Here is a 22,955-nt window from a genome sequence, read left to right on the forward strand (position 1 = left end):
GGAATCAACATAACTCTTAAAATAGGAATCTAAATAAAATCTTCAAAATAGGAAACTAGAATGAATCTTGTGCAATCTCGTTGTGCAATTTCGTACTTCAACCGTAGCCACCAAGTAAAATTACCAAAAGGTATCCAAAGTGCACGAGAACAGCTCCACTTGACCTCCCATTGATACAACTCCTATTGGGCTTCAATTCAACCACTTTCTTTGACCCAATGAAGTACATAGTACCCATTCTTCAAGCTGCATTCTCCAATTAGTAAAGCTAGGCTTGAAGTTGAGTTCTCACCAGCTTGGGGGTTTTTTACATGTTGGGGGTTTTCGGATGCAACCGCATCATTTACAGAACTTAAGACGTCAATTAATTGGCCTGGTTCTTACCGAATTGCTGGTTACAGTGATGAAAAGAATTTAGGTTGAACCCGTTTTTTTTCAACGGGCTTCCCCTTTTTCTTGTAGGAATTTAGCTTTGCTTCTTGGTGATGATAAATTCGTCTTGGTGTTTGAAGTAGTATTTTGTGTCTTGTTGTGAAAATGTTGTAATTTGCATCTCCGTGTTGCTGTCGTATAGAAATTCTCCATATGGGGTATGTATCGGTGCAAATTATGCAGCATCCAATTTGGTTTTCGTCCTATTATTGTGGGATTCGAAGCATTACCTTAAAAATTGCAATGTATAGCAAGATGGAGTTCGCATCGATGTCAAGGTATGTTTTTCGACTTTGCCAATTTAGGTGATTAAGCAAAGGATTTAAGGCCAGGAGGGTCAAAATATGGATCTTTACATCCCCAGGAAGTGGCATACCATCGGTCTCTTTCAAAGTCAGCAATGACCATCTAATTCTCTGTTGAATTTTTTATTGAAGCATTTCTTTCAATGCCTCCATCACAGCTCTGCCACAAACAGGCTCATTACTTCTAGGGATCATGCTTCTGTGCAGATCAACGTCGGGCACTTGGGCCCTGTGCGGTTTCATCCGAGCACAGGCAGACAGGTTTAAATGCAGCTGTTGATTTCTATCTTCTTGACATTGTTCTTGTGTATTGGTTTCTCGATCAATATATTGAGATTGTTTGGTTCTTGTCTTTTGAAAATGTTTATAATCCCTCCTCTCTTTCTTGGTCCTGAAGAGAGACATAGCGAGCGGAAATCCAAATTTGCTGCACTTTAGTTAATGGACCTTCGGTTTCTCATTTGCAAGTGGATTCCCTCGCTCGGCTGACCATGCCTAATAAAAACATTAACTCATGACCGACGCGGGAGAGGCGAGTGATGGAGCGAGTGGAGGTCTTCAAGGCGTTGCCGCTCAGGGCGAACTCCATTTTTGGGTTCTTCGCTTCCCTCTCTTAACTGATTGAGATTGTACAGATTTTTATGAAGTGGTCCGTAAAATATTGGCGGGATTGGAAGAAAATCATCCGATGTTTACCCAAGTGAGTATATTAGTTTTTTTTTTATTTATCATTAGATAGCGCGAAATAATAACAAAATACTAATTGTCGAATATAATATTTATGGAATATGTATTCGAAATAGTTAAAGAAATTTATACGAGCTTTTATGGTTCATAATAGCATCACTTTTAAATTTGATCATAATAAAATTCTTACCACTTTCACGCTCTTTGAAAAAATTAACAATAATTTGTACCTTATAATTTTCGTCCTTTTTTTGTAAGGCATACAAAGTTCTTTTTTTGGGCAGTTGGCAAAAGAAAATCAATGTACGGCCACTAGAAGTGTGTATCCTAAAAAACACTACGTATCCTCGATATTAAGAGATTCAAGATACGGTTGCTTCCATATCACGTAAGCCCGGTGCTTGAGCTTTGCCGCATTTTATATGTCTGGTTTGGTAGCCCAATAAATATAACATGATGTAAAAATTAGTGATGCTAATAACAGAAAGGAGAATAAACACATGTGGAAATGTATTGGAAATGTATTTATCAATAAACACATATCGAAAAGAGAATTAACACATGTCAAATTACATTTATCAATATATGTCCGTGTAAAGCTAGAGCCACATAACTAGTTCTTGGGTGCGAATGATGACCACTCTTTTTCCCTGTTTTTTTAATTTTTTTGTTCCTGAGAACAGATTTGGAATAGAAATCCGTTAGGTAAAATAATTTCATTTTTCTATTTTCAGGACAAATTTTTAACCCAGAAATAGGTTTGGAATAGAAATGAGAAGTTAAAGTTTTCTACTTTTCTATTTTTGAAAGATAAACAGAAATACCAACTCTCTTTTATTGCTCGCCCTTGCCGCCCACCTGCCGTTGGCCGTCCCCTGTTGCAGGCCGCCTGTCTCCTGCCGCCGCCCGTCCGCCGCCCACCGGCCGTTCACCTCCGCCCACCGCCGGGAATAAAAATTTAAGAATAACCTATCAAACGAATTTCTATTCCAGGAAGAGAAATTTTGTTTTATTTATCAAACGCTACTATTTACTCGGAAACTCGTTCGGGGAAGAGAAATTTTATTATTTGTGCCCTTAGTATCATATAACGCTCGTTATATTAAATTTGACGCCCAAATCCAATAACCCACCTACCAATCCTTTTTTTCAAAAAGATAATATTAGGAGTAATTACAAAATGGTCCTTATTGTCGCAATATTATTTTGCGACAAATTTTGTCCCTAAACTAATTCCACGTCACAATCTCAGGACAAATCTGTATTTTTCCATCCGAGTGTTGACAGAGAGTACTAATTAAACACCGAAGATGTCTGACCAAAAAAAAAACACCTGAGACGAACACGTGGCACTAACGCGTAAATTACAATTCAAAACTTGATGGAAAATTACAAAAGGGGTTATTGTACTAGTACGCCTGTTCAATTTTGGTCCTCATACTTTATTTTTGTCATGTATTTGGTCCGTGGCCTAATCTTTTATCTTGAGTTAGGATAAATGTCGGTTTTTTTTGTCGTCTAAATGCAAACAAAAAATGCGGAGTAAGGTTTAAAAATTAATACGTGGCATCATCATGTCATAATAGTGCAAATCCAGTGGAAACCCGCATGTTATAGCGGAAAAATAACTTAGTCATATAGTTTGACTTTTTAAAAAATCATAAGTAGTTAGTTTTAAGGATGGTTCGACAGCTATGTTCATTATCATCAAGTACGTACAGTTATAAAAATTATCTATAAACATTTGCATTATGAAGATGTATTAAACGCCACTTAATATAATATTGATTTGTCTGAAGTAATAGAAAAATGCTCTTGTGCTGTATATACCTTCTATAAATTATGCTATTAATAATGTAGGTCCACGCAAATATTTAAATATCCAATTGTTTCAATTAATTCTGCTTAAAATTCTAATATTTTGAGTAACTTCACAATTTTGTCCTTTTTTATGAAAGAATATCCATTTGGAAGTAATACGAACCCTTTTCGACCAAAACAAAAAAGTAATAGGAACCCTAGAATTCAATAAAAACTAATAAGAACTCTAAAATCGAAAAACAAACCTACAGGTCTTTCTTTATCTTTGTTGACTACTCCTCCTCTTCAAAAGATTAATCAACAAAGATAAACCAAAAAGTTCATGTTCTTTTTATGATTGATAAATGAAAAGATCCTAGAAAGGAAAACTACAAAAATAAAATAAATATCATTTTCCACGAGGTGCCGGGATTTGGGCCGAATGATGAATTTGATGACTCTTTACAACTATCTTACTATGGGCCCGTTTGGTTCGGCTTTTCAAATGCAACTTGGGGGAATGCAAATACCTTTAGGTGAAAGCCACTTGGGGAAATGCAAGTGGTGTTTGGTAAAAAAAAATTTGTGAAGCTACTTTGGCCTAAGTAGTGTTTGGTAAATTTTTTTTTGCAATGGGCTTTGGCAATTTTTATTCTTAATGTTCCAGTTTTGCCCCTATTACTATTCATCTTCTTCACCGGCGAGGGTGGCCGGCGAGGGGCCGGCGAAGGCCCGGCGAGGGGCCGGCGAGGTCGCGACCTAGGCGACGGCCGCCCTGGGGTCGAGCGACCGCCCGGCGCCGTCGCTGGGTCGGCGGTCGCCGGAGTCGCGCGACCCGGGCGGCGCTCGCTGGGTCGCGCGACCTCGGGCGGCGCTCGCTGGAGTCGCGCGACCCGGGCGGCGCTCGCTGGGTCGCGCGACCTCGGGCGGCGCTCGCTGGGTCGCGCGACCTAGGGCGGCGCTCGCACTGGGTCGCGCGACCTCGGGCGGCGCTCGCTGGGTCGCGCGACCTCGGCGGCGCTCGCCGGGTCGCGCGACCTCGGGCGACCGTCGCCGGGTGGCGCGACCCGGGCGACGCGCGACCCGAGCGACGGTCGCCGAGGTCGCGCGACCCGCGAGCGCCGCCTGGGTCGCGCGACCCAGCGGCCGTCCCCGAGGTCGCGCGACCCAGCGACCGCCGCTGGGTCGCGCGACTCCAGCCGACCGCCGACCCAGGCGACAACGCCTGGGCGGTCGCTTGACCCCAGGCGGCCGTCGCCTAGGTCAGGCGACCTCGCCGGCCCCTCGCCGGCCAGATCTGGCCTCGCCGGCCACCCTCGCCGGCCACGTGAAGAAGATGAACAGTGACAGGGCAAAACCGGAAAATTGAAATTTGAGTGAGGGCAATTTGGGAAGGAAAAATAAGCTTCAGCATTCCAATGGCATTTCAAATGCTGGCTTTCGGCTTTCCGAGTCCGGAAAGCCGAACCAAACGGTTCAGCATTTTGGGAAGGGGCTTTCGAGGCCGAAAGCCCCTTCCCAAAGCTGAATCAAACGGGGCCTATATATGAAAGACTTGTCGGAGCATTACTGCATGAAAGACAAAACACAATGTCGTAGTACAACGAACTCTTTTCGGTACAGATCCAATGTCAAATACTAAAAATGCGATTAGATAAAATAGAAGATAACTAAAAAATATATATATGGAGAAGACGGGAGATTTGAATCTTGCGCCCTCCCTTCCTGCCGACACGTGGTTTCTGCTTGGAAGTGGGGGCAAACAACCAACGACAACTGACACGTGGTTTCTCTCGGGAAACCTTGACCCGGTGTCGTTAGAATCCATGGCGCCGTAACGATACCCCCTAATAATCACCACTCATGTAAAAATGCAGTCCATTTCTAGCGGGCAGGTTTTCTAACTCTTCGCTAAATTGTCCTTCATAAAATGATTATTCCACAATTAATGGCAAATAGTTATGACAAATGCGCGAGCACGCGAGGAAAAGCGATAATATTAGATACCCGAGAAAAGTTTGCTTAGAATCACAAATGCAAATTTATCTACAAATAGGTCATTTTTGATTCGGCACTTACTCAGTAATTTATGTTTCCATTTTTAAGAAAACATTTGAAATCTGGATTGAAGGTCGGTTTTTTTTTATAATGGAAATCAAAGGCCGGGTTATGGACCAAATTTATTGTGAGATTAAGTACAAGGCCCAAAATTTGATGTAGGCAATAATATAGGAACCATTTTTCACAATTTCTAGTGTTCGAAGCTTGAAAAATAAGTGGTAAAAAATATATATATTTTTTCCGATCAACAAAAAATACTCTTATGAAATTAGAGAAAATGATTTCCATTTCCGAAAATCATTTTCCCAACCTCTCGTCTGTCTCCTTCTCCCTCTCGTCCTCTTGTCTTCGAGAGAGCTTTTCCATCTTTCTCACTGAAGGGCTTCTTCCTCTCGTCTTCTTCTCCAGAGCCTCTCCATCGCTTCTTCGTCTCGTTCTGGTCTCCAGAGCTGCTCTTTCTCACGCAATTTAAGGCTTCTTCGTCTCGTCCCTCGTCTCCAGAGCTCCTCGTCTTACAGTACATGGATGTTCCAGCCAATACTACCCATGCAAAAATTATGCTGATCTACACGGTGCTCAAATTCGTCAAGATGAGTATGCAAGATATAGACCCAAGATTTCAACTTATGTTCACTGTCATTGCTGTAGCTCTCAAATGTGTCAAGTGCGGGCTGCTAATGTACGTTCTGTTTGGTGACATGCCTTGGCTGATTTTCGTCCTCTGCGTCCTGATGGCATTCGCATTCATTGCAAATTAGATAATGGTGATAGTTTCCGGGTCTTTACATGTTGTGGCCTGCTCTCTTTGAAGTTGTCCTTTGTTGTTTGCTTAGACATAAACCTTGTGTTGTACCGTTATTACTTTGAACAACTTTTACATCACGATGCTTTGATTTTATCACTATCGTTGTGCTTTTGAGATTGGTTTACCAAAATTACTTGGTCATTTCATGTTCATACAATACTTGGTAATGTAACTAGGTACTCGTGCCTATTGTATGGCTGCGTTTTCGGCCATTTGTGCATGTTATGTAATTTACTACGTCACACGATAATAACACGTGAACTAAGAGAGTTGCTTTTTTCCCCTACTATGAAAAGAGTACACGCATGCATGTGGAAAAAAAAATTAAATTTATGGAAGTCAAGTATAAAAATAAATCTTAATATAGGACAAAAAATCAAATGATTGCAAGATTTATAGTGAACGTTAAAAAGATATTTAGAGGATTATACATAAACTATTTTTAAACGACAATTTTCTCTATTTTGTTCACAATGATATATTTAAGAAAAATGCAAGCAATTCTTAAAGCTTTTCTATAAAAGTTTGAGGTTGAAATCCTCATTGGATTTGTTTTCTATACAGTAGAGATTAACCGGCACTCACTCTAGGACAAATTGATTAAATTCCTTTTTCTAGGATGGTCCATAAACACATTATCTCTAGTACGGGCCTAATTGTTCTCAATGATCCCATGCAGCAGGGATTTTGGGCCTGGACCGGCCCACCCCATCGAGGATCGGATCTGTTTCAGGTCATAGAGTAAACGCGAGCGTTGAGGACTGCAACATCCGTTTGATCTGAAGTTCCCCGTCGCTTTATTATGAACCTGTTGGCTTTATGGGTCAAATTGGGGCGTTGCAATATCCATCTGACAGATTGCACGCTGCTTTTACATGATGAGAATATGGAGAAGCTCATCTCAATGGGCACATACGACACGACGATGCTTATCACAGCATTTTGTAGTCCATTTTCTCAATGAAACACGTCAGTTTCAAGGCTTCATTTCTGCTCTTTTTTTTTTAATAGAATTGGAGCGAGATTATTTTTAGGGGGACAAAGGAATCCTCTTAACCCTTCCATCTATGCCCACAAGTTTGCAATCTAAACCTTCAAATACACCATTTCCAAAATAATGAATTCAGAGCACCATACACACAACTGAAAGGCCTTTACCATTGAAGCGCTGCAGAGTCCATTGAACTTTTGACACATTGATGTCTGGTAATTGCACACTTAAATAATTAATGTTTGTAATAGGTGTCCTAAGGACATAACAGACCGCATGCACATATTATTTTGTTAGTGGCTTACAACTATAAACTGTCAAATTATTCCACTAAGATGAGCAATGACACCGTACCTTCAAAAGAAGGTTGGCATTGAATCTGTGCACTAGATACTGTCAATATATCAATGAGGTCTGGCTTGAAGGTAATCAATTGATAGACAGATTTTGACGAATTGAGTGCGTGAAAGGAAAGCCGGAGGTTTTATAAGAATATCAGAATCTTAATATGATATCTACAAGTAAGAAGGTGAAATTTGTACACAACAAATCAGCAAAAATGGTGCCAAGTGCCAAACATGACCTTAGAACTTGGAACTTTCTATTGTTATTTGGTAATTAAATGCAACGAAGCAAAAGTCAGTCATGAAAAGTATGGTTATGTAAGAGTTATGCAAGCGAATGTAATCGCGCTTTCACTCGTTGAGTGCTGCAAAACTCCATACAACACCATCAAAATAACTAGACAAACCAGGAAAGCACTATCAAGACTGAATGACAGCACCCATAGAAGGCTATCCATAGGTTTTTTACTATGGCTTAACCATTCGGCATTTTACACGATAGCACTGATAGATCTGCTGGCTATAGCTGTGTATTACCTTAGGCTTAGGATGTGATGACTTTGAATCACCCCATCAAGTATCAGCAGTATTGGATTCTTTCAATGACTTCAGATTTATGCACGTCAAGTTGTAATCATCATCGACAGGGCTGATCACAACCTTGGTTAACAAATTTCTGCCTCCAATCCACCACCAAAAGCTTCATGACTCGGCAATCGATTGAAGGAGACTTAAAATTTCTCAATCGGACACTATATCGAGTGAAACGACCCAATACCTACTAACACAACATAGCATCTAAACTAAACATCACTCGTCAGGGTAAAAATAAGCAACCACTTAGCTTTTCACTCGATGGATGAAGCTGAGGACTAATTGACATGGATTTCAGTGGCGACCGCAAACTTTTTCACTGGAGTTGTGGGTGAGAGAGTCAGAGGAGGAGAAGAAATGTGGAAGAAATTGATTCACCTGGGAAGGAGAAGCTGGAATAGCGAAGTCGTTTCTGACGCGTGAGAGCAAAGTGATCGAGCGAGCAAAGGTCTCCGCTGAGGGTGAACACCATTTATTCTATTTTGCATTGGCACTTACATCGCTCTGTGACGGCAGAGATGTTGCATCTGAAACCAAGAAATTAGTACCAAAAAGTAAAGTCAAAAGACATATTACCATCAAGTTTTGCACTGATATTTTTAGCCGGCATACTTTACTAGCATCTTGCATCAAACTTGATAAATAAACCATTTATCATCTGAACTTAAACATCCTTAAGCTATTATTATCTAGACTTAATTCGAAGGCGCACTATGTTTTATCAACCAAATTTTCAATGACAGTCTCTCGTTTTTTTATATTTAGCCCAAAAGTAACATTGCCATGGGCCTTTAAAATTGTGATTGTGAAGCTATGCATTAGCATCTTTCAGGTATCTGAGCAGATAACTAGCAATCTGTCATCTAATAAAACCAGTTATGCACTGATTGCGTGAAAGCTACTTGTTGCATCTGAGCTACTCGCATAAACAAAATTGAAGTGAAGCATGGAAAAAAATGGATAGAAGGTAAGATACAAAAGAGCAATTAGAATTTACTTACTTGCCGACCTTCTCAAAGTACAAATGAATGTCCACTTCACATCCCTCACAGAATGCAAGAAGTGCCTGGATTTCCATGAGATGGACAAAGGTTAAATATTATCATGTTCACCGGAAAACACAAGGAAATACTTTGACATAAAAGATGGTCCTGAATGTGACTCCAATAGCATTTCAGCAACTAGGTGGACTCATTTTAAGGAAATGGAGATAAATTTGAAAGTGAAGTCATATGTTCAAGAACTTTTAGCTGAATTTATGACCCAAATGTCTTGATAGTTAATATAATAAAAAACGAATCAGATGGAACACCTTCAACTCTTTGACAGCAAAAGTCACGTCTACTGGGTTGCCGTTATGAGCATACTGCACAAGCTCTTCCGCAGGATCTATCCACAGCTGAGTGTGCAGCAAAGAGTCGTTCTCTGCAACCAGAATCTGAACCATGATATTCTTCTCCGTATTCGATTGAAAAGAATAAAGTTAATCTCTACCTTAGGTAGGATCAATGTAGCTTCGAAACTCAACAGCTTTCCCACCAAATTCACTTGCAGCATCAGAAGGGTCGGAGTTGTGTTCCGTTGCAATGATAGTAATTTCCTGAAGGGATGACTGAAAATTTGCAAGCAATCTGTTCAGATCACGAGGCCTCACTAAAAAATTGCTCGGGTATCTTCTCCTATCCAGAGATAATTGTTGTATGTCGGGGTCAACATTGCAAGTAATCCAGTATGCTTTCTTAATACCTGCATGCATATGACAACATCACATATGCATGAACAAAAGCTCACAGTTGGCGCAGTGAGATTAACATGTATCTCTGAATGGTGCAGCTTCTTATCAAATTAATGCAGGTTTGACAGGTGCCAGCCTTCGATTTATATTGCAGTTAGATAACATACTGAATAGTATGTAGTTAGCATGACTGAGTCAAAGACTTAAAATGGTAAATGGCTAACAAAAGAAAAAGTAAAAGTGGTAGACATTGGAATCTAATTTTTAACAAAAACTTCCCCGTCTCTTTATTCTGAATTCGTTAGCTTTATTGGTCATATTGGGGCACTGCAAAATTCGTCTGATGGAGTTCGTGCTGCTTTTACATGATGAGAAATTAGAAAAGCTCGTCTCCATGGACACATATGACCTGATGTATAAATGCTTCTCACAGCATCTTGCAGTCATTTTCTCTCACTGAACATGTCAGTTTCAAGACTTCATTTCTGCTGTTTTTAATAGAATTGGGGCGAGATTATTTTTAGGGGGAAAAAGGAATCCAATGGCTTTTCCATCCGTGCCACAAGCTTATAATCTTAACCATCAAATACACCATTTCCAACATAATGAATTCAGAGCACCACACACGCAACTGAAAGGTCTTTACCATCGAAGCACTGCAGAGCCCATTGAACTTTTGATGTATTGATGTCCGGTAATTGCACCCTCAAATAATCAATGTTTGTAATTGGTGTTCTAAGGACAGAACAGACAGCCTGCATAGAGTACTTCATAAGTGTTTGTAAGTTGCTTACAACTATAAACTGGCAAATATACTACAAAGATGAGCAGCGACAATATACCTTCAGAAGAACGCTGCACTGAACCTGTTCGCCAGATACTGTAAACACATCAAAGAGATCTGGCTTGAAGGTAATCAATTGATAGGCAGATCTTGACGAATTGAGTGCGTCAAAGGAAAGCTGGAGGTCGAATACAAGTATGAGAATCTTGATCTGATATATATACAAGTAAGAAGGTGATATCTGTACACAGATCAATACTATGTCTATTCTGATTTCAAACCAAATGATGCCAAGTGCCAAACATGAGCTTACTTCTTGGAACTTATAGTGTTGTTTGGTAGTTAAGGGTGCGCATGGAATGCATTCCGGAATAAAAATTCTGTTCCGGAATGCATTCCGGAACAGAATGGCGTTTGTTAAAAAATTTCCGGAATGCCTTCCGGAGCGATTTTTGCATTCTGGAATAAAAATGAGGCAAAAGGAAGTCATGCAAAGTATGGTCATGAAAGAGATATGCTAGGGAGCGCAATCATGCTTTCACTTATCAAGCGTTGCAAAACTCCATATAATACCATCAAAGTAACTAGACAAACCAGCAAGACAGAATAGCAGCAACCATAGAAGGTTATCCATAGGGTTTTTCTCCTATGGTTTCACCATTCGACATCTTCTGTGAGTACCACTGATAGTTCTCCTGGCTGTAGCTGCGAATTGCCCTAGTCTCACGATATAATGACTTTGAAACACCCTATCGACAGTATTAGCCTCTTTTAGTCGCTTCAGATTTTTATGCACGTCAAGTTCTGATCATCGTCGATAGGGCCAATCACGACCTAGGTCAACAAATTTCTGCCTCAAATCCACCGCCAAAAGCTCCACGCGCTCGGCAATCGGTGGAAAGGACTCTCGAATTCGTCGATCGGACACTGAATCGAGCGCAACGAGCCAAATACCTAACAACAGCATAGCATAGCATCTAAACTAAGCATCACTCGTCAGGGCACACGAAGAAGCAATTGCCTAGCTTTTTCACTCGATGGATGAAGCTGAGGAACGATCGGCACGGATTTCAGTGGCGACGCGTGAACTTTTCGACCGGAGCTGCGGGGGAGAGAGACGGAGACGCAGAAGAAGAAGAAGAAGAAATCGAATGAATGACCTGGGAAGGAGAAGCTTGAATAGCGAGGTCGTTGCCGATGCGGGAGAGGCAAGCGATGGAGCGAGCCAAGGTCCTCAAGGCGTTGCCGCTCAGGGTGAACTCCCATCTCTGAGCTCTCCCTTCGCTTCCCTCTCCGCACCGACGACGCTGCAGATTTTTATGAGGTGGTCGCTGAAAAATTGGCGGGATTGGAAGAGGGAGACGCCTGTTTTTTTTTTTTTTTTTTTAAATTTTGTCGCTTACGCCTGGTCATTTGGATCGGGGAATTAATGATATAACACGTTAATTATCATTTGTTTTTTGCCCTAAAGAATAAAGATACGATTATATTACCGATGTTTACCCAAGTCAGCATGTTAGTTTTTGAGATTTATCATTTGACAGCGTGAAATTTTAACAAGAAAAGGACATCAGAAGCGCTACTCACAGAAAAGGGGAGACTACTTGCTTATCATGTAAGCCCGGTGCTTAGGTATCAGGAAAACATTAGTCGTCTAAATTTTCCTTCATAAAATGGTTATTCCTTAGTAAATTGGCTATAATTAAGACCAATGTGCTAAAATGCGCAAGCAGAAGCGACATTTTTAGTTACGTAAAAAAAGCCGGCTAGAATCATATTTGCAAATTTATCTACAGGGGATCGTCTTTGATAACTTCTATCACTTATGTGAACTTGCATATTGATGTGGCATTTACTCTCCAAATTGTGTTTGCATTTGGAAGAATAAATTTAAAACCGGGATTGGAAGTCGGGTTAAGGACTAAATCTATAGTAAAATAAAGTACGTACCACAACCAAAATTAAACATTGACAATAATACATGGACCATTTTGTAATTTCTTTTGAGTAATTATTTTTTCATTCAATCTTAGCGCCCTTTGTATACCACCGATGCTTAGTTAGCATATTCCGTCCATATTTGAACACCTACATTAATATTTCCTGATAATTGGAGATTAAATTATGGACTCAATTTGTCACGAGATAAAGAATGCTGATCAAAATTGAATAGTGGCAATAGTATAGAAATCATATTTCGTAATTTTTCCCAGATATATTTTCCGATACTTTTATGTTTTCTCTTCTCAAAGATCGTTATTAATTTTTTATTGGATGTAAAACATTAGTCTATTAATTAGTGGTAAACTCGCAAGTCATGCGACTAGTTTTCTATATCAATTCTAAAGGAAATCTAAGGAAAGCCTCATCCTCTTCTCATTGGTGGGCAAGAAAGGAGAGCCACATTCGGGAGTTTAAAGGAGAACAACGATCCAGCTGATCAAGGTGGCCGGAGGTAAGTTCGAGCTCCCAACTACGAGCATAGCTCCACACTCAAATCTGAAGTCCACCTTGGAGCCGCAAGCGGAGGTCGGCCTAGATGGCGTCGACCTCGAGCGGGAGCTCGCCCCAGATCTTAAGGCGTGAACTCAATGTCGCGGCAGAGGGCGACGGAGCTTGCGCAGATCAACCTCTTTCCTCTGGTTCGATTTTTTTTGTTGGCTTTTTATTTTTTTTCCTTCTCAAAATTTTCTAATGTGGTGCTTATTAGTGCAATTTGTTCTCATAAAATTTTAATAATACCATGTCAGCTACCATGTCAGGTTTTTAAGGGCGATCTAGGATAAAATCGTGACGGAGAGTGTATGTGTCATACAATTTAAAGTTTTTTTTAGACAAAAAATTTCAGATGTAGATATCACCACAGTAGTCCAAATTTAAAGTTTTTTGTGATTTTTTTTTTCAGTATTCGTCATGAAAGGTGACCTGTGCACAGAACACCATACTTTTTTTGGGATTCCCATCGGTCACATGAGTCCAAACTTCAGGACGAAACTTTGGGTGTTATATGAGTCCAAACTCTTGGCCGAAGCTTTTGGGTCATGTGAGTCCAAACGCTTGGCCAAAGCTTTTCGATCTCTTGGTCATATGAATCAATGGCCAACGCTTCATTCAGCTCTTAAGAAAAACTATCCATATCGTGTTTGCCAAGCGATCGAAATCGTCCAACAGATATTAATCTTCGAGATGGAAAGGTCAGATAGCGATTGAAGGTTTGGACTTGTGTGCGCTCTCATCTCCTTTTCTTTTGGATGTGTCAAGTGCGTCCTGTTGATGCACAATCTACTTGGCGATATGCCTTAGTTGATTTTCATACCATGTGTTCGAACGTTGGTAATCCTATTCGTGTTCGCGAATTAAAGGATCAATTAGGGAACGGCCATAGTTTCCGACTTTCTTGATGTGGTGATGTCTTGGTGACCTTCCAATGCTGGCGATGTAGATCTCGTGTTATGTTATTATCTCGAACACCTTTTAACACTATTGTAAAGGTATTCCATGGTGCTTTTTTACGGGATATATCAGAGTCGGGTTCTAACCCAATTTATTCCGCGTGTGTGGTCCCCATTCGTCAAATTTCACTTTTTTATATATACATGCAATCTCCCTCTATGCATTATTCGAGAGAACAATGCTGTGAATCTGATCGGCACTATCAGTCAGTTCTGTCACGAGAGAATTGCTTAGATATTTAGTGGAAGGATTGAAGTAAATAGATCGGTGCTCATGGGTTAAATCTTTGATCATTTGTCCATTCATCAACTTCCTAATGGAACACGTCAAATCTTTAGTAAATTAATGTTTAATCTGAAAACTGCCACTTCTAGTTCCCGGGGACTCCCAATCGGTGGCCATAGCGTACATAAACTATTCTAAAGACGTCATTAGCGTACATAAACTATTCTAAAGACGTCATATGATGTAATTCAATTAGACGAACAGTGTTATAGAAGTATATCTAAGAGTCTAGATATACTCACACGAGCGCATCAAGAAGTCCAAGTTTATATATTCAAGAAGAAATTCAATGCGCGGTATAATACGGTGCTTTTAGTGTAAATCATAGCTAACGAGTCTATGCATCGTTGCAGGAGCATAACCTATAAGCGCATTGCAGGCAAGGACAAAACTAGTCTGTTTTCACATTGAGCGCATCAATACGATATTAATTATCACGGTGACAATTGTGTGAAATTTATGCGTGATTCAATGCAAAACACGATATTAATTATCATGGGTCGAGATATTGCAAACAAAGTTTTGATGGGGTCCAGACAAGAAAAACAAACAACGTTGGTTTTGCAAAAGCTGCAGGTGCAGTTCTTCATGCACGTGATGGAGGCTTCTTTGAGATATTCAAAAGGACTCGACAGTGAAGGGAATTCTTTTTGCTCAGCTAAGCAATAAGTTTTGAAGGTATTAAAACTCACGGAGCGGGATTACCCTGGCCATGAATTTTACCTAACCTAATTTACCAAGTTAATATCATCAAAATTTTCCGATATAAACTACACTCGAAGGTGCTTCTATAGTCATTTCGACCAATTCTCAACTGTGGATACACGTAAATGACGCATTCATCGACCGTTGAAATATGTTGAGGTACTCGGGCTGTAAAAATATCTTGTGGGATAAATAATCCACGTCCAAAAAGAAAAGAAACATTAATGACTATTAGCAATAAATCTTACTTTTTGATGGATGTACACAATGACTGAAAATGTGAACCAAACCGTTTGTGTGTTCATTAACTTTGAATTGATCCACGCCCCGAATCGAATATAACCCGAACCGAAAACTTGGTTTGGTTTTTCGGTTTTCTTTTTTGAAATATTAAAAAGAGACTTAGTGGAAAATGAGAGAAATTATGTAAATTGTAATATAAAGAAGATGGGTGATTTTCAGTTCAATTCGGTTAACCGAACCAAATCGAAAACTATTCGAACCGGAAAAAAAAAGGCGGTTAATTTTTTCATTATCTGAACCGAAACTCCAACCGAATCGAATGCTGAACCGGAACACAATACCGATTATTTTTTCATTATCCAAACCGAAACCCGAACTGAACCGAAAATGTAAGAAAATTTGGTTTGGTTTGGATCGGATCAGTTTCGATTTTCTGGTTTGGTTCTGACGCTACTAATGAATACGCCCCCCCAAGTACATATGTCTGCTCTGAGAGTTTCTGTCGTTAGAAACCTCGTGTATAGAAATTCTGGATATTCTAACAAAAAGTTAAAAAAGAAAAGAAAAGTAGAGAACAGGTATTGGGTGAGCAAGTGGCCGCTCCCGAACCTCAGTATTCAGAGTCATGGCGGATGTAACTCGGGTTTGGAGGCCCCGCATTCGAGTATAACGGAAGAGCAGACAAAAAAACAACACCGACGAAGACGACATTACACCCAAACGGCCACGATGGGTCTCTTATTCAACCAAGAAAGGAAGAGACTTAGCGAGGCAAAGTGCGAAGGTATAACGGAGAACAATAATTCAGCTGATCACGATGGTCGGAGGTAGGTAACATTCATCGACCCTTAAATATATATATATAAAAAGCATTGTATCCCAGCTCCGTTTGGAGGATTGCGGGGCAACTCGTGCACTGTAGCCAGCTTCATGGACCTTAAATATTTTTTTTTCAATGTAATTTAAGTAAGATTTATAGAAGAGAAAAATAAAAAAAATGTCACGTCAGCATTTTTGTTAAGCAAATTGATGGAGTTTACGGAAGGACTTGATCGCAATTTTTTTGAAAGTTTTAAGACTCAATTGCACTTCTATGATAAGTTTTGGGATTTCCGATGCATTGGTCCCTTTCATAAGATATCCAATTACACGATTTTTAGTAATACTTATCGTAGTTTGCAAGCTTTCTAAATTTAGAAATAAAATAAAATAAACGTCATTATACTCGTAATAAAATATTGAGTTTTACCTTATTAAATATATTTTCGTTAATCAGTTAATGGTGTATATATAAATTATCAATTTTAGGTCGAAGAGAGGATTATGTCATGTAATATTTTCGCAAGTGAACATATTACTCTTTTTGATATTACTTCTATAAAAACTCATCGGAAAATTGTCTATGCATAGTGTCTGCTTTTTGTACCTGGGTTATATTTGGTCCTTTTTCATCGAACGTTGAAATTGAGACTTTTGGTGGAGGCGACCTGCTAGCTGGTCTTCCCACTATTTTCTGAAAGGACCAAAAACATCCGCGGTTCGAGAGGCGCTCTTGATTCCATCTTTAGATCTTTGCATCCTCCAGTGCTGCGCCACGTCAGCTGGTGCCCCTCGTTTTGTTTTGTCAGCATTGAGACTTTTTCGTTTGGCGGGTACAGTGCTTGCGGCCCCCTTAAAATGGGCCTTCCCATATTCCCACCAAAAAAAAAAAAAATCTTCCCTTCTTCTATTTTTTTTTTGTTTTTTTAGGTCAAACATCTTGCCTTCTTTTTTTTTTGGGCATCTTCTCTTCTTTTTTTTTTTTGATCGAAATCTTCCCTCCTTTGAAGTGGCTTTACTTTGGACCAAAAAAAAAAAAAGTGGCCTTACTCTCCCCCAAAACTCGACTGCAGCCTCTACTTCCTGAAGCACTCATCTCAGGTGAATCACTTCTTTCCACATTTCTTTTTCTTCTTCTTCTCCGTCTCTCCAGGAGGCAACGTCGGAAGGTTAATGGATAACAACAATCCAGCTGATCTCGGTGGTCGGAGGTAAGCTTCAGCGACCTCAAACATGCCATAAACTCCTCCTGTAAGTTGGAGGATTGTTCTGACCAAAAAAAAAAGTTGGAGGATTGCGACTAAAATCATGCCAAAATCTGGATTTCCTTTCCTGTTCCTATATCTGATCATGCCCACTGTGTATATTCCACTACGTGAATGCTGTTTTGTTGGGAAAAAACCTGCAGCCTATGTAGATCAGGTGAGCTTGTTGATCAGTGATCTTGTATGTTCAACACTTAGGAGCTCGATTCCAGGTGTAGCACTTAGAAACCAAGACTGAGGTAAAAGCTACCGGGGTCTCAAGTAGAAGCTAGAAACCGAGACTTGGGTACATTCCCGGACTGAAACTCTGGTTCATGCTCGGTACAAGACCGATCACCGAGCTTGTATCTGAGTCTCGGGTAGCTTGAGACTCGGTTTCTACTTGAGTCTTCTACCGAATGCCAGAGACTTGGTTTCTAGGTTCTACCCAAGACTGAGCTTCTACCCAGTAAGCATGGGCTTTACCTGGTTGTTTACACACTCTGTTTTTGAGAAGAAAAATTCTGTCACATTGATGAAGAGACACGACTGTAAATACACTCTGTTTCTTTCTCTTGTCAACAGAAACTCATATTAAGAACAACATAATAACAAAAAATCTTATTCGCTTTTCCTCCTAAGAAAAGTTAAGACCGGCAATTAGCTTTACTCTGTTTCTACCCAGTAAAGCATGTGGGCTTACCTGGCAGTTTTGTGTCTCTGGGTGGTCTTGTTTTGTGAATAAGTGTCCTAAGAAAAGGTTAGGAAAGGTTTGTAGGTGTTAAGGGCGTATCTCCTAGTTTTCTGATGTTACATTTTGTCCAAAAGAAGAGTTTTTTTCATTAGCTTAGTTAGCTGTGCTTCAATAGATGGGTTACACTCCCGCAGTGCATACACAGGTTAGACTCCTGCAATGCATAGACTCGTTAGCTATGATTTGCGCCAGAAGCTTGGTGTCATACCGCGCAGTAGTTTCTTTTTAACTTAAATTGGTAGTTCTGAAAGCTTTTGGATAGATTGTCGTCTCATGATGCAGCAAGAGCTCAACACTCGAGCTTCTCCAAAAGAGTGTACACTAACAAGTATTTTGCTGATTTTATTTCGTAGAGGTGGAGCAGAGCATGCGGATGGAATTGCTGCGATTCATTTCCTGGAGAAGATCCTTCTAAAGATCCTGATTGGTGCCATAGGAATCACGGGTATTCCAGCCATAACTAACCTTGAAGCCATCGTGTGTATCTACACAGTGCTCATAATTGTCGGGCGGTTACTAATTGTCAAGATGGGAAGGCACGATATGGATCCAAGGTTCTGCTTTACGCTCGCTGGCATCGTTGTTGTTCTCGGATGCGTCAGGTGCGGTCTGCTGATATACATTCCGCTTCATGTCATGCCTTGGCCGATTTTCGTTCTCCGCTTCCTTCAGTTTATGAACCCATAAGCATCCACTGCGAATAAGAGAATTGTGGCGGGTTTCGATTTTCTAGATATTGTGGTTTGCTCTTTGGGAAGTTGGTATTGATGTGCATAGTGCTAATGTTGGCCGAAACACGAACCTTGTGTTGTACTACTATTACCTTCGGGACACAAATCTTATGTTGTACTATTATTACCTGAAATACATAGTATGTGACGTGATGAAGAAAATGGTACTACTTTGTTAATATCCCTGTGCAATACAATGAAGTTGGAGACACGGGATTTTTTTTTTCTTTGGCTACAGAGAAATAGGAGAATTGATTCATAAAATTTGAGAAAGAATCGCATTATCCTCATTCACTAATCTTCCGATCCACGAATTGCAATTTAGATGTAGTTCCTCATATGCAACCTCAACAATATTCTAGGCACTATCTTGACATGAACATCGAGTCACAAATGAAAATCACTAAGCCTAGCATAAAGGAAGCACGCAATATGTGAGAGAGGGAAGTAACCGGCCACAAATTCTTCAACGAAAGATTTACCCATTTGAGAACAAAGCAAAATCACATTAGGAAAGTGAAATGCACGACCTATTATATGTTGAAACATATTTGGAAGAAATTGAAAAATGAGACACAGTAATTTTGCTTCAATATAAGTATTGGGCCTGATCCATTGAGCTGAAGAGTCAAATGCCGTCACTTTGCCAAATACCCATGACTTTTTGCAGTAAACTATGCGAACAGCCCCCAAAAGCCCAAAGCAAATCACAAGAAATTCCGTTTGCCTACGTCTTGTCTTCTTCGATCACGAGAAACTCGTAGATGGGGAGTGTTGGAACGCCGAGTTGTACCCCCAAGATTTGTTCTCTATTCTTTTTTTCTTTCTTTTGATTAATATATCCAAGTTTTTATTCTTGATGTTTTTAGTGGGCAAAAGGACACTACAAGTGCCATAACTTGTGTACGGCGATCAGCTTTAGGTCATAACTTTTTCGGATCGGCTTTGGTGCCGAGTCGGAGGAAAAGAAATCGGCTTTAGTGCTTGATTTGGCCGGAAATCAGAGCGTGGCATTTTTTATTAATTTTGGCCTTGACATGAACTGCTTGGGAGAGCTGAGTCAGCGATATACGATCGGCATTTTTATTTTAAATATTTTTTTTCTTTTTTTTTTCTTCTTTCCTTTTTCCTTTCTTTTCTTTTTTTTCTTTTCTCCCCTCGCCGGCCGGTTGCCGGTGGCTGGCCCGGCCACCGGCGAAGCCCGGGAAGGGCTGGGCGAGGGCGGCCTTGCCCATGGCCGGCGAGGGCGGCCGACCCGCCGGCGACAAGCGAGGCCGGCCCTCGCCGGCCCAGCGAGGGCCGCCCTCACCCGACGCCGGCAAGGGTCGCCTCACAGATCCGCGAGGCGGCCCTCGCCCGCCCGGGCGAGGGCTTCCCGCCGGCCGGGCGAGGGCGACCCTCGCCAGGGCGGCCGAGGGTCGCCCTCGCCGCCGTCGGGCGAGGGAAGCCCTTGCCCGGGCCGGCGAGGGTCGCCCGCCCTGAGCCGGGCGTGGGCCGGCCTCGCCTGTCGCCGCGAGGGTCGGCCGCCCTCGCCGGCCATGGGCAAGGCCGCCCTCGCTCAGCCTCTTCCCGGGCTTCGCTGTGGCCGGCCGGCCACCGTCAACCGGCCGGCTAGGGAGAAAAGAAAAAAAGAAAAGAAAAGAAAAAGGAAAGAAGAAAAAAAAAGGAAAAAAAATATTTAAAATAAAAAATGCTGATCTGTACACGCTGACTCAGCCTCCGGCGAGCCACGTCGGCGTAAAAAATTAATAAAAAATGCCACGTCGGATTTCCGGCCGAATTGGCACTAAAGTGATCTCTTTTTCTTCGACTTGGCACCAAAGTGATCCGAAAAAAAGTTATGGCACCAAAGTGATCGCCGTACACAAGTTATGGCACTTGTAGTGTCCTTTTGCCATTCTTAGTGACTCGAACTCTTGGAACGGACAATGTAAATAGTGACATATTTAGTGACACTAAATTTATCGAAAAGCAAGATCTATTGTTGATAGTCATAGACCTTTTTTGTGGACGAATTCTTTTTTCACAAGATGCTTCGATAGGTCATGAGTATCTTAACATATCTCATCCATTGATCAAAGAAAATAGTTTTGTAATACGTTAAACTCTTTCTGTGGTAAGTATTACCAGCTACCACATTAAATAAATTCAGAAAAAAAATTAGGAAATAGTTTTCTCAATAATTAGAAGGAAACATAACTACTTATTGAGCCAATGTTCGCATTTCAATAGGGTCGACGTTGGACCTCTCAAAATTAAGATTCGAAAAAATGATCCAAATCAAAATTAGTAAATCCATCTCCAAGAAACTTTCAACTAAAGCCTGTTTTTACCTTAACATATGCTTGCCGTAAATTACAACCCATGAAACTCCTCAAATACAAATGCGTTGCAATCGACAAAGCAATAAATATAAATCATTTTGATATTTGGCCGATGTTCGTAAAAATAACATTACGTTGTACCGTGATTTGTTTTATTCATCGTGGCGGAATCTACGGCGTAAATTTTTTTTTACCAGGGGCTTAGCACTCAACATCTACAAGAGCTTACACAGGATTATAGGAAGAGGAGAGAAAAAGGGCACCAGACCACATCACAGCCACTCAATAATCTCCAGGTGGCAAGCTAAGCCGACTTGGAGAAATGGCCAGTTTAGCTGACGTAAGCGTTTACATCACCAGCCCTCCAAGCTCCCCTCTCGCTCTACTGAGCTGGCATGCCACTCAACCTCTGACACGTGGCACCAACTTCAACTTCAACCCTATTCTCATATAAATAAAAACCCGTCTTTCTCTCTCTCGCCTCATTCCTTCGTCGATCCATTCGTTCGATCAAAGATCCGAGGTTTCAAGCTTCTTGGGGCTTCTTTATCCCTTTTGAACGTGGATTTTTTTTTTCTCATTTCGAAAAAAGGGAGATGCCGACGTCACATTTGGACATGGATTCTTTATTCCAAGAAATACTTCCAAAGTTCATAAATGTCTCAACATATCTCAACCGTTGATATATACTTCATTTATATTTATCATTGTTGAGAATTGATTGAAACGACAATCTCCATCCTCTCTTTCTATGCTTATTGGAAATAGGCTTTGTTTGTTTTGCAAAACTTTTTTTTTCTAAGATAGCATTTTTCTCATTTTTGGGCATTTGGATGGTTTAGGAAAATTAGTCAACGAAATATTCTTTTTCCAAGCCAATGGAAAACCTATGCTTAAATTCAGAAAAATGATTTTCTCTTTAAAAATTCAAAAATTATTTTCTGAAATATGACTAGATATCAAGCCAGAGACTTGCGCACAGAAACCTCAACACCCGTTCTCGGGTCCTTTAGTAGAGGGCCAAGGCTGGGTCCATTGAGGTTGCACCTAGGATCTCGGTGCTCGTTTCCGGTTCCTCAATGCCCGGGCCCAATACCCCTGTGCCCATGCCCAAATCCTTGGTGCCCAGCCTGAGTCCATCGAGGCCAAGCTCGGGTCCACAAAGGTTAGGCCCGGCAGTAAGCATGGGTGTCTAGGGCCAGCCTTAATGGATGTAGGCTCTATCACCGAGAACATAGGCACGTGCATTGAGGTCCCGAGCCCGACCTCTATGGACTCGTGCCTAACCTCCATGAACTGGGACTTAGGTGCCGAGGACCCAAGCATGGGTGCCGGAGTCCAGGCCTGACCACTATGGACCTAAGCCCGGTCTCGATGGACCCAGCCTGGGGTGCCAGGGAGCTGCGCATGGGCATTGGGATCTTGGGTTGACTTCTATGGGCCCGTGCCTGATTCCTTGGCTGCCCATGCCCTAGTTATTAACGCCCGCATAGTGCATGTCTATTTAAAAAATTAAAAGCAAGTTTGCCTTTTCAAATTACTTGCAAAATATTTTTCAGAAATGTCAAATTTTCCACAAAACAATTGAACACCAATTTGTACCCGAAGATTAGTCCTCTATTCCTTTTCTGTATTTGTTAATATATTCAGATTTTTATTCTCAATGTTCTGAGTGAGTCAAACTCTTGAAGCAAACAATGTAATTAAGGACATATCAAGTGGTTTTAAATCTATCAAAAGTAAGATCTTTATCAATAGTTATCAACCCCTTTTTCTTGGATGCGGTTCTTAGTCCCACAAGATAATCTCATAAGTCATAAGTGTCTCAATTGTCGATACATGTCTTGCTTACATGAGTC

The 22,955-nt window shown here is 40.9% G+C and overlaps 2 protein-coding genes across 2 annotated transcripts in view; both read right to left on the reverse strand.

The window, feature by feature from the left end:
* Positions 1–9,507, reverse strand: part of LOC115694557 (uncharacterized) — a 186,890-nt gene extending 177,383 nt beyond the window's left edge. Inside the window, exon 1 of the mRNA XM_056312073.1 lies at positions 9,332–9,507. Coding sequence (XP_056168048.1) covers positions 9,332–9,466 — 135 coding nt within the window. The 5' untranslated portion in view covers positions 9,467–9,507. The remainder of the gene's footprint in view (positions 1–9,331) is intronic.
* A 7-nt stretch (positions 9,508–9,514) lies between these two features.
* Positions 9,515–13,295, reverse strand: LOC115666268 (uncharacterized). The gene is made up of 5 exons (XM_056312708.1): positions 13,281–13,295; positions 11,699–11,845; positions 10,597–10,749; positions 10,401–10,509; positions 9,515–9,765 (listed from the first exon to the last, which is right to left on the reverse strand). The coding sequence occupies exons 1-5, from the start codon at positions 13,293–13,295 to the stop codon at positions 9,515–9,517; spliced, it is 675 nt and encodes a 224-aa protein (XP_056168683.1).
* Between the last annotated feature and the right edge of the window lie 9,660 nt (positions 13,296–22,955).

The sequence above is a fragment of the Syzygium oleosum genome, unplaced genomic scaffold, assembly GCF_021117445.2.
Source record: "Syzygium oleosum isolate NSW1041296 unplaced genomic scaffold, Sole_v2.1 Sole_v2.06, whole genome shotgun sequence".
Classification (NCBI taxonomy): Eukaryota; Viridiplantae; Streptophyta; class Magnoliopsida; order Myrtales; family Myrtaceae; genus Syzygium; species Syzygium oleosum.

Bases quoted from the DNA above. Each gene is read 5' to 3' on its own strand.
- LOC115666268 (XM_056312708.1), bottom strand. The intron at 10,510-10,596 runs GTATATTGTCGC...TACTCTATGCAG, and splicing joins AGTGCAGCGTTCTTCTGAAG to GCTGTCTGTTCTGTCCTTAG. The intron at 9,766-10,400 runs GTAAAGACCTTT...ATATGCATGCAG, and splicing joins GGCTCTGCAGTGCTTCGATG to GTATTAAGAAAGCATACTGG.